A 12,600-nucleotide genomic window follows, 5' to 3' on the forward strand; every position below is an offset into this window, starting at 1 on the left:
TAATGATAAAACAAAAGATACAAATTTATTGAAATTTTGAATTGAAAAAATCCTCTCTTAAATCTTCGATTACAAGCGTGGACAAATACAACTAATCATTTGTTTGCTTAACTTATAATTTCTTATTGGAATTTTATAAAGCTTTCAAAGGCTCTTTGATGTACAACTGATTGAAAGTTATTTTCCCTTATCACGACATAATAAGCAGTCATTAGAAAATTATCAAAAGTATAAGAAACCCCCTTACGAATGTTTGCAGCCCAAGTTAAAACCTATATCATAAAACAATGATACAATTTACTCATCTCGCAATCCTCACAGTTTGGTTACATATATATATATATATATATATATATAATCTGGGGAACATGTAAAAGGCTATATTTTCATTCTAAATTTTAAGTTTCATATCGGAAATAGTTAATTCACATGTAATTGAAAAAATGTCATTTGGTCCAGAATACATAAAAATGCATGCTTAAACTACAAGTTATCTGAAATTATTTGAAATGCAATTTGTGTGTCCTACTTGAGCTACCTTATTAAAAGTTTGTCAATAAATTTTTAAGTCAAAGGTGTGAAAATAAATGTTCCTGTCATAAACAAGGCACGGGACGTTTGCACTTTTCCTAGGACATTTGCGCTTCAATATATAGGACATTTTCTCTTTTTTTAATGGACAATTGCGCTTCAATTTATAGGACATTTGCGCTTTTTATATAGAGCATTTGCGCTTTTACAATATTTGATTCTTATGACTTCCCTTCTATTTTATCAGGGCTTAGGACTGTTAGGTTTGACCTAGCAGAGTTAAAGTCATAATTTTCATTATGTTTAAAAGTTTAATAGCCATTTCATATTTCATTAATACAGTTATATATAGCTAAAAGTAAACATTTTAAAAACACAGACACATATAGTCATCACAGGTCAGTTTTTGCTTGATATCTGAAGTACAGGAAATGAACAAATTTAGTTCATGCAATCTGTCCTGACTGGTATTTTGCCCACTTTTCAAATAACTATTCTAGTTTCTCTTTCTCAATTCTTGACTTAGGTCCCTATTTATCAATATAATGAATTTTAATATATTTAGCCAACTGTTGTTCAATGATAAAAATCATTCGTGACATATACATTTTTTCCTTTACTAGTTTATAACTTTAAACTCTATGTTTAAGACTGTGTCAATGTGAACTAACTAGCCAAAAATATAAGTTGAATTTATTTACGTAATGATGTCCATAGTGTTTGGAGCGTAAATGTCCTATCGTGTTACAGGTAAAAAAGCGCAAACGTCCTGTGTCTCATGAACAATATTACCTACGGGCAATGTCCCATTCTTAATCCTATTGATTTATAATCACCAATAAACCATATTTTGACAAGGTGATTAACAACTTGCATTTATTTTTCGAAAACAATTAAAAAAAAAAGTAAATTTCTCACTGATATTCTAATCTAAAGATTTTATTACTTATATAATCAAAAATACTTTTATATTTTATTTCAAAAACACGTTTTATGTAACATGTTTATCACAAATCAACACTATACTAGAATTACACAACATAGCCGGAAATGAGCATCTGACTCAGTACACATTTTTCGGGGTTTTTCTTCGTTGAATTCTTAAATTCATGGTTTGCTTTGACCAACAAAACCCATGAAAATTGGTTTACCACGAATATAAATGAATCCACAGTACTTGTATACAGATAGCCTTTTGCAGTTTTATCATTCAAAGTTGTATATATGTTACTGACATTTGAATAACTGATACAACTCCATGTTCCTTACTATATGTATATTTTTTGTAGATTAATGAAGTAATTATACAGACTACAGACACAGCCAGGCAAGCTTTCTTCCTGACTACATACCTTCCACATTCACAGCCCATGTTGTTTGTTGGACCTACTGGTACAGGAAAATCTGCTATAACAAATGGCTTCCTTCTAGATCTACCTAAAGAACAGTAAGTTTTATCATTGATATGAGAAAAAACTTTTTAAATGGTAAGAAATTAAACATATAATATCTAATTTATAGCCCATGGTAGTACTAAATTTCATTTTATTGTGGTTGCTGTCTTCATTTCTTTTGGATTTTAACTTCATAGTTTGCCACAAAGGGAGACAATTGGAGTATTCTGAGCCTTCAGTTATATCTGCAAACAGTTCTTAAGACCTCATTGATCTGCAGCAATTGAACTTAATAATTAGGATTGTTTGACACTATCCAGAACAAGAAGACACTTTACCCATATTTAAGGATACAGTTCTCAGTTATACATATCTATCAAACTAAATTTTGCCTTGACTTTTGTTCAAATACTACTTAAGCTAACTAGTAATTTTAATGTTCATACAATCATTGAAAAATAAAAATCAGTTATTTATAGATATCCGGCATTTTTTGTTGTTTGTTTATAGGTACATGCCAAACTGTATCAATTTCTCAGCCAGAACATCAGCCAATCAGACACAAGATATAGTAATGTCTAAACTTGACAGGTAAGAGTAAAATTTTCTTATTCAATACATAGAGCTAAATATTTATGATCTAAGTGAAGACTGTATATACATTCAATATAAAACTTTTGGCTTCAATCATATTTCTAAATTTTTATTCCACAATGCTATGTCATTTACACCAGTATTTGTATCATATTAATATTTTGATTGATTTAGAAAATTATAGCATGAATTGCCATTTTAATGCAAAAATAAAACATACAATTATCAGGAGAAGAAAGGGAGTGTTTGGTCCACCAATGGGAAAGAAATCTGTCACATTTGTTGATGACTTGAACATGCCAGCTAAAGAGAAATATGGAGCTCAGCCTCCTATAGAGTTATTGAGGCAGTGGTTAGATCATGGACATTGGTATGACAGAAAAGATACAACTAAAGTTTTCCTAACAGACGTGGTATGTATCCGTAAAAAAATCTTATAAATCCTTATAACTTTGCAATTCAGAAGGTGTGCTAATGGCCCAATCTTACCTAAATTTTGAAATATTGCAAAATGATGTCAAATATGATACATTGTGATAATGGTCCTTAAATCCTTATTTAGATTTTAGCTAGAAATAGGAACCATATTGGGGCCTTTCAGAAGCTCCTCCTTTAAGCATACTTTTTAAATATAAATCAAAACAAGATCATTCCAGATTTTTAGATAATTGTAAAAAAAAATGAATGTGAAATATGCTGTAAATTTTTCATAGGTAACCATATTTATGCAACAGAACTGTATTTTCACTTTTATAAAGTAATGTATTACAAAAAACAAACATTTTTCAGCTACTTGTAGCAGCTATGGGTCCACCTGGTGGAGGAAGGAATGACATCACAAGTCGTTTTACCAGACATTTGAATGTTGTATCAATAAATGAGTTTGATGATTCAACAATGACCAGAATTTTCACATCAATTACAGATTGGCATTTTGCCAATTTTGAAGGATCATTTGTAAGGAATGGAAAGGTAAGACTATTATTGGAAGTATACAAAAAAAGAATTAAAAAAATTTCAACCTTGCAAATCTCATTTGAAAATTTTTTTTTTGTCCCCCTCTTCCTTTAAAATTAAAAGTTTGCTTCCTTATCATGATCTTAAAACCTGGTTTGGTACCTCTTCTTGGTTAGATTGAGAGTTTGATACAGAAAACCAATTAAATACTAATGTATTACATGTATAGAAATAAGAAATAAGAAAGCATGGAACACTGGGAGTTAGGTATCGAGCTAAAGGGTTACACTGAAAACATTAGAGGTCTATGCAGCTTCTGATCCAGAAATGTTCGTCCTGGCTTTTTTTCATGAAAGTTAAATATTTAAGCTTTTCTGTTCTATTTCAGTTATTGGTAGCAGCCACAATGGGAGTATACAAGGAGGCTGTTTTAAATTTCCTTCCGACTCCAGCTAAGAGTCATTACGTGTTCAATTTGAGAGACTTTGCTCGTGTAATTAGAGGCGTATTGCTAGTGCCATCAACCCATTTACAGGACGCAGATAAACTTATGCGTTTGTGGGTCCATGAAGTTTACAGAGTATTTTATGATCGTCTTATTGATCTAGAAGATAGGTAAAGTCCAAGTTTTATTTACCAACAATTAAACAACTATATTGTTATTGTCAATTTGGAATGAATTGAATTATTCTTGTCATTTGGGGGAAGGTAATCTATACTTTACTCAAGTAGGAATAAACTATTCTCTTGTGAGTTGGGATTTTGAAGCATTATCCAAATTTTCTACCATCAAGCATAACCTTTTTCAAAGTCCAGTATTGATAATTTTTCAAAGCCACCAATGTAATATATGTTGTATACAAAGTATTACCTTCACATTGCTACCAAGGCTTCTAAAGAAACATATTGGCAAACTTACTCAGCTTTATATATTCATGTATTACTGAATGCAATGTTAATAAGTTGAAGACACAACAGATGCAATATGTAAAAGACAAACAAACAAAAAGACAGATACAAATGTGTAGAAGATAAAAACAAAAGATATTTATTTAAATTTTTCAGGGAAATGTTTTTCAAGATAGTGAAGGAACAATGTTCAAATAGTTTTAAGATGAACATAGATAAAATCCTTGGACATTTATCAGCCAGCGGAACTGTTGTAGATGATAACATTCGTAATTTGTTCTTTGGGGATTACATAGTTGCCGAAAATAAAGTGTACGATGAAGTTACAGACTTAAAACAATTAACAGAAGTGATAGAAAAGTAAGTCTAAGATTTAAAACAATTAACAGAAGTCATAGGAAAGTAAGTCCTAAGATTTCAAACAATTAACAAAAGTGATAGAAAAGTAAGTCTAAGATTTAAAACAATTATCAGAAGTGATAGAAAAGTAAGTCTAAGATTTAAAACAATTATCAGAAGTGATAGAAAAGTAAGTCTAAGATTTAAAACAATTAACAAAAGTGATAGAAAAAGTAAGTCTAAGATTTAAAACAATTAACAGAAGTGATAGAAAAGTAAGTCTAAGATTTAAAACAATTAACAGAAGTGATAGAAAAGTAAGTCTAAGATTTAAAACAATTAACAGAAGTGATAGAAAAGTAAGTCTAAGATAACAGAGTTTGTAGAATTTCAGATTTTTTTATTTTCAAAATAGATTTCAATTGATAGACATGGCAATTTGTTGTTTGATTTTGTTTTCAGTGGTCTTTTACATGGAAATTGTGCCAATTAAAATATATAATGCATCCAATCAAAAATTTTATGAAGAATGTTAAATTGAAAGAAATTTTGAAATGGCAATGCGTTTTCAGTATCTTCATCATTGACGCTTTGTCTGCTTTATTGCCATTTTGATACATAAAATTTGTTATGAACTATTGCTAGCATGAAATATTGTATTTTTAAAATGAATTGTAGATTTCAAAACTGTTCAATCTTTCCGTTGTTTCAATTTTTCTAATAGCACTGTTATAGGGTCATATAAATAATTTTATTAAAGTTGGCTTGTGCATATAGTTTAATTATAGATGGTACACATTCCTATCATTATATTTTACAGCTATTTAGACGAATACAATATGATCAGTAAAGCACCAATGAAACTAGTTATGTTTAAATTTGCCATTGAACACATATCTCGTGTCTGTCGAGTATTACTTCAGGATAATGGTCATATGTTACTTGTGGGTATGTATAACTATAATAATCTTTTTTGTATGTTCCATTATCCAGCATTTATTGTCCAGTAATTCTAGTATAGAATTGATGGAGTATAGTTGAAAATAAGATAATGTATGATAGTTTCTATGTTTTTAGATATGTGTAAGCTATAATTTCTTTATAATGTAAAGAAGAAAGGAAAACGAATAGTTTACCATCCTTGCTCTTACCAACATATTCTGTTAATAGGGATGTCTTAGTCTTGTTACCTGTACTTAACAATTAAAATATTCATGTGTTCACTTTATTACAAAATAATATATAAAAAATTTCCTTAACTTAAATTATGGTGCATTCCGATGTATCTGTGCACCTAAGACTTGGCTTCACTTTGGTAATCTCATAAAATAATTAGATAATAATGTGTGAACAAATTCATGACATACTTTCATTTCATGAAATCTTCTTTATGTATGGTTTCATCCTTAAGATTTAATGTAATTTGTGTCCAAAATTAGGGAAACCCCTGTTTTGACAGTTGTTCAAAATGAAATGTCCGGTGATTTCGTGCATGCCTTCTGAAAATAGCTTATTTTGAATACAGGAAAGACTTTATACTACGAAAAATAGTTCAGTTTGAACCAAACAGACTTCCAAGGATGCCTAGCAAAATTTATTTCATTTTGATAAAAATTTGACTTAAAATGAAACCAATTTTATCTGATGATGTAAGTTTTTTTAATGGAAAATGGCTAGATATAGTTAATCATGGAATTGCAATTATAAATTTATGCTTTAACTCATCAATTTTATTCTTTTTTGTCCCTTCGGAAGCTTAAAACAATTACAAGAATGATTCTATTTGTGTGACAAAAATCAAGTAATGCACGATATCACCGTCTGCACAGACACATGATTTCACTGTACACATGAAGTCTGTCTATGTGACTCATAAACATTTTTTATTTTCAAAAATTTCTAACAAATTGCAATATTAATTGATATGATTTTGTAGGTATTGGTGGTAGTGGACGACAGAGTGCGGTAAAACTGGCCACTTTTATGGCAGACTTTGATATGTTCATGATAGAAATCACTAAGAATTACACTACTACAGAATGGAGAGAGGATATCAAGAAAGTATGTTTATACTTGATAAATTATGGGTTGTAAATGAAGATTACTATCACATGAATACTATTATAGAAGTCCCGCTGTTATATGATTCCCTCACCAACGACCACCTCCCTAATTTGACCAACAACCACGAATTTTGTTAAAACAAGATGAAATTTACACTTTAACCATAAGATTGGTTTCAGTTTTGATTCAACCATAATAAAACATTAATTGACTATGCCCTAATTAAAGAAAATTGTATCAAAAATAAGGCTACAGCTTCCTTAGGCAAAGTTGCATTCAGACAATTTTGGTCATTCTGTTTTTGCCCATGAATTTGATGCTCTTGAATGATGATTTATTTGGATAATCATACTTTTTTTTCAAGCATAACTGATGAGGGTTATTCAAGAAATATGTCATTTTCAATGAAATCTTTATCATACATTTGTATTATTAAACAAAACACTATTTCTACAATTTATTTAGTTTGAAACACTATTTTAATTTTTTTTGCAGCTTCTTATAAAAGCTGGGGCTGATGGTAAACCAATGGTATTCTTGTTTGCTGATACACAGATCAAAGATGAATCTTTCATGGAGGATATAAGTATGATTTTAAACACTGGGGATGTTCCAAATATCTTTGCCTCAGATGAGAAAGCTGAGTTAATAGAGAAAATGCAGGCTGTTGCTAGACAAGAGGTATAATAATCCTTTCCATTAGCGTTCCTCTTATACTAAGTGATAGATTTCTAGCAATCATTGAACAATTTATGGGGGAAGTATTTTTACTGGAAATGTATAACTAACATATTGTTTTGAATAGATTTTTTTTTTTTTTTTTGACAGAAGAAAGGCAAATATCAGTATCAGTATTTAATTTCATTCTTCCTATTTTGTTACTGACTGGTCTATTCAAATTTGTTTGATCAGTTTCAGTTGTAAATACTTTAGGCCATGCCAAGTCAATACCTAGTTTGTTTGAACAACATGTTATAAAAGGTGTTTTTTTAAGTTTGTGGTTACACCTTTGGATAGCTCCTTATTTTTGTACTTTATCTTTATAACCACTTTGTTAACATCCAGTAGAAATGTTTCTGTTCAGAGATTATTTAAAAAGTGGTTTTGATCAATGGATATACAAATTAAACTGGAGAGCTCATACAATTACTAAAACTTCATAAACTAATATTAATGAATGTGATGTGCAGTGTTGTGTGTCTAGTGTAGTAATAAATATATGCATAACTACAGTTTTTATCTCACCTGTGAAGAATGCTACAGACTGCATGACTAAGTGATGCCAATATGGGGGCAATGGCATAACCTATTTGTGTAACACTTAATATTTCAGAAGTTAAAAAACTTGAATAATGCATATCTTTTAAACAGAAACCTTATGTTTTCTGAAGTTTCCATCTGGCATATGTCCATAGGCCTTAACCTAATTTTAATGGTTCTGGAACTTCTTGAATAAACTGTACTGTTTTTAGCTCATGTAATTTTCACACTTATTATGACTAATAAGACAACTATATTTGGTATATAGATTCATTGCAGGGTATACATATTTGTCAGACAGGGTTCACCTGACCATAATATGAAAATTGCCAATGACCTACACCAGAGGACCAAATGAAGTTAACCTTATTGCATGGATCAGTGATCAACATTAAGTATTGGCAGTTAGGGCTGTTTCACAAATACTATGAGCAATACATTAAATATATTAAATATTAAATATATTTAATGTATGGAATGATTGTAAGGTGTTTAAGTTCATCTGGCAGAGGTCATATGACCTTGACCTCATTTACATGGTTTTTTGGCCAAGTTTTTGATGGTTAGGTTTATTTCTCAAATATTGTGAGCAACAGGTCATTTATATTTGGTGTATGGAAGGATTGTACAATGGACATGTCCATCTAGTAGGGTTCACCTGACCTTAACCTCATTTTTATGGTTCATCAGTCAAAGTTAAGTTTCCATAGTTTGGTCCTCAAAAGCTCAAAAGCAAAAGGTCAACTATATTAGATGCATGTTATGATTGTAAGGTGTAAATGTCTGTTTGGCAATTATCATCTGACCTTGGCCTCACATTCATGATTTATTGGTCAATATGAAGTTTTCCTGGTTAAGGCTGTATCTTAGATACTTATTATTAGCTATAGGCCAACTATATTGGGTACACAGAATGACAGAGAGATTGTAAGGTGTACATGTCTGTCTGGCACCTGAAGTAAAACCTTGATCTTAATGACTCAACATAAAATTCAGTCATGATCAGTTAAGCACAAGTTGCATTCAAATGTGAAGATTGCTACTTTAAAGGAATTTTTATAACAAATAACTTTCTACCTCATAATATGTATTTAAGATACATCAATGTTCCCCCCAGTGCATTTTAGCATCATACTAATGTGATGGCACAATACATATATTGACTGAATTTGAATCTTTATGAAATGATTTTGTTATAGATTTTGTTATGGATGAGATGCTATAATTTTCTGAAACATGAATGTATTTCAAAATTCCCTGCTAACTAGGATGCTCTGTGAAATTTGTTGGTAGAACACTGTAAATGGATAAATAAACAAAATAAAATTTAATTAGCAAATTTTCAAAATGATTATTGAAGGTGGTATGAAATCCCCAAAAAACCCTGATTTCATAATGTTATACGAATAATTGTTTTAGGAAATAAATGCAGCTGCCAAAGCTAAAGAGGCCAAAGAGAGTGGCCAAACAGCTCCTCCAGAAGAAAAGGCATTCATTTTTATCATACTTTACTTCCTGTTTATGTTCATGATGCTATTCTTGGAAGATTAGAAGTTTTTACTAAGCATTTTTTTGTTTTTATGTAAAAAATATCTTCTGAAATAATTGATATAACAGAATCTGTACTTCTATGATTTTGAATCCGTTAAATCCAAGTAAAAATACCAAAAATTAACATGTTGCATTTGAAATTATAATGAATGTGTTGTCACAGTGAAACAAAAAAAATAAGAAATACCAAATTTTCTTGAATAGCTATCATCCATTTTACTTTATATATATTCATTTTATTTCATATTTTTGTTCACAGCCAAAAATGATGCTAAGAATAAGCAAGTTCAAGAAGATGAATTTTCATTGGTACATGTAATTCAAGCAAGCCAAATATTCAAACTAGAAAAAACTGATTTGTCCCATTATGGATATAGCTTACGTCAGGAATTAATTGTAGAATTTTTACCAATCCCTTTCTTAGCTTCAAAAGTAAAATGAGCATGAAATATAAGAATTTTGTTGGGGGGAGGGGGATTAAAATATAATCTGGAATAGTGTCCATTAAAGTAAAAATATTTTACACCAGGCATTCTGAAATTTCAGTGCTTTGAATAAAAAAAAATCTTTCAGCAGTTTTCCATTTCTTCCTTAAAATGTTAAATTGATATTTTCTCATACATAAGCATCATTTCAATCTAGGCATTACTGAAACTTGATTCAATAAAGTTGCAGAAATTTTAATAAAACAGTTTATTTTTTATCTGTTTTCCTTGTACTCCCAACCATAATAAATTTATGTTTCATTTCTATTCATTTGCATTTTCAGTTACAAAATGCTTGTATGTTGTGATGTTGTGAGGTGAGATGTACACCAAAAGTTACCACTCAAACACAATTCATAGTATTTTGAAATGATTTTTTTGCTCCGTCTATGTTTAGGGGGGAGGAGGGGGGCATTATATTTTCAAATCTCTGCGTCCCTCTGTTTGACCATCCCATATCAGGTTAAAATTTTTGAACTTTTTAAATTTATGCACTGTTAGGGTTTGACCCAGATTCTGTGGTTCATTTCTATGCCAGGGGAGCTAATTCTTCACTAAATTCAATATGGGAAAAATATCAGGTGACTCATATTAAATGACTATTGTTTCACCATGGTAATCAACATATAACCTTTAAAGATTATGATAGGAAAATAAAAAAATAGGTTGTTTTGAGCAGCCATTTTGATTTGATGAAGCAGCAAACTGTTTCATAATTAAAAAGTGAACAAACATATAAAGACTAACTTTTGAAAGATTTTATTGAATTTCCTAATGAGCAACTCCCTAAGAAATGTCCATTTTTATCTCTGGCAGCATTGAAAATACAACTCTTGTTGCAACATGGACCTCATAATTTATTGGAATTAGAACATGGCTTTGTTTAGAGTGTAAAAGAAAAGAAAGTGTCATAGTAGAATTGAAAGCATAGCATACAATGTCTTCCTAATTTTAAACATTTAATGATATGGGAATATCTAAACAACATTTGGAATTTACTAGATGTGTCGTGCACAAAGACATGCAATCATTTAAATGTTTTGTGCACATTCTGCTTGTGTTCAATGAACTTTAAACAGTGACTATATCTGAACATTATCAAGAGACAGTCAGGATCACAAAGTTTAAATGAATGCAAACTTTATAATATTGTATTTAAATATGCAAATAAGAACTCCAAAGCTGAAAAGCCTGTATTTTGAATGAAGGTCTGCTGGATTTATTGAAAGTAATTAAGTGCTCTCGACTGAAATTAAGAATGTTTATATATTTGTTCCTGCTATTTTAATGGTTTTTTTTTAATTCTTTAATGACAATTTCAGGAGAAGTATTCAGTAAGTACTGTAGTAATCATGACAATACAAGTCATGTGATACATTAGTCTTGTTGCATGATACTATATACAAGTCATGTGATACATTAGTCTTATTGCATGATACTATATACAGGTCATGTTATACTTAGCTTTACAAATAGCATAATTATAAGCATGGGTGATATATCTCAGCTTTTGAAATGCTACAGAAAGTTCAGAATTTGGCAACACCTTCTATTCTGTATATTTCATGTATATATTTATGTGTTACATATAAATTGCCTAATTCTGAATTTAAACTTAATATTATTAAATGTGTATATAGAACAAGCACTTTGACAAAGGTTCTCACATCTATGTAGACACTTAGTCTTCTCTAGTTAACAAATTATATCACAAAAGTATTATAAGCATGAATCAACTGTAGAAATGACTCCTGGGTTACATAATAGATTTATATGTTTCTGTTCAAATAAATTGTAACTGTATTGAGCAGTTAGAACTAGAAACAGCATGTTTAGTTTTAGTAAATTCTACTCATAAAATCTATAATCCTTAATTCATGAAGGTAGGTTTCACATTCATGCATATATATGTATCTAATATATCAGAATAAGTAATTAGCTAGCATATTCAATTTTAGTTACTGACAGTTTTGGATTCATTTATTTTCATGGACACCAATTTTCCTAAATTGAGAAAAAATAGTATTTTTCGTGGATATTCAATTTCATGGTTTTACCAAAGTCTGCATACAGGCTTATGGAAATTTTTTACTTCCTTGAAATATTTAAATTTGTGGTTTATCCAAGTAATCCACGAAAATTGGTATCTCACGAATTAACATGAATCCACAGTACATGAAAAAAAACTCTTAGTACTAAGAACTGCAAAATCAGTTCTACAAAAAAGATAATGTAATTTTTTCTTTCCTGGGATGTTTCTTTTTGAAAGGTGTCCTTGTAGTCAACACCTAATTCTAATTCACCTGATTAGGTCTATAATGGAATCAGTGTAATAAAATGAAAGAACAAAATGTCTATGCAACTGTATATTTTTTAAATGTTTGATGTTAAGTTTTATCATAAATAGTAAGACATGTATTCAGTAGATTGAAAAAAAACGTTAAATATTATTTTGGTTAGGCAATAAAAAATTAATGCATAGCTTATGAAAAAGCCAAAGTATAAAATATTAAGGA

At 29.9% G+C, this 12,600-nt stretch overlaps 1 protein-coding gene across 5 annotated transcripts in view; it reads left to right on the top strand.

Annotated features, from left to right (window-relative positions):
* LOC127709284 (dynein axonemal heavy chain 3-like) overlaps window positions 1–12,600 on the top strand; it is a 77,643-nt gene that overhangs the window by 36,332 nt on the left and 28,711 nt on the right. For 3 of the 5 annotated variants that reach the window (XM_052214739.1, XM_052214741.1, XM_052214743.1), the window contains 10 exons: window positions 1,821–1,978; window positions 2,436–2,516; window positions 2,749–2,932; window positions 3,309–3,491; window positions 3,865–4,091; window positions 4,542–4,745; window positions 5,545–5,672; window positions 6,661–6,785; window positions 7,284–7,469; window positions 11,407–11,418. In XM_052214739.1, the coding sequence (XP_052070699.1) occupies window positions 1,821–1,978; window positions 2,436–2,516; window positions 2,749–2,932; window positions 3,309–3,491; window positions 3,865–4,091; window positions 4,542–4,745; window positions 5,545–5,672; window positions 6,661–6,785; window positions 7,284–7,469; window positions 11,407–11,418 (1,488 nt within the window). The remainder of the gene's footprint in view (window positions 1–1,820; window positions 1,979–2,435; window positions 2,517–2,748; window positions 2,933–3,308; window positions 3,492–3,864; window positions 4,092–4,541; window positions 4,746–5,544; window positions 5,673–6,660; window positions 6,786–7,283; window positions 7,470–11,406; window positions 11,419–12,600) is intronic. The other 2 variants (XM_052214740.1, XM_052214742.1) reach the window with 1 other exon arrangement.

Source organism: Mytilus californianus, unplaced genomic scaffold, assembly GCF_021869535.1.
Source record: "Mytilus californianus isolate M0D057914Y unplaced genomic scaffold, xbMytCali1.0.p SCAF_7, whole genome shotgun sequence".
Lineage (NCBI taxonomy): Eukaryota > Metazoa > Mollusca > Bivalvia > Mytilida > Mytilidae > Mytilus > Mytilus californianus.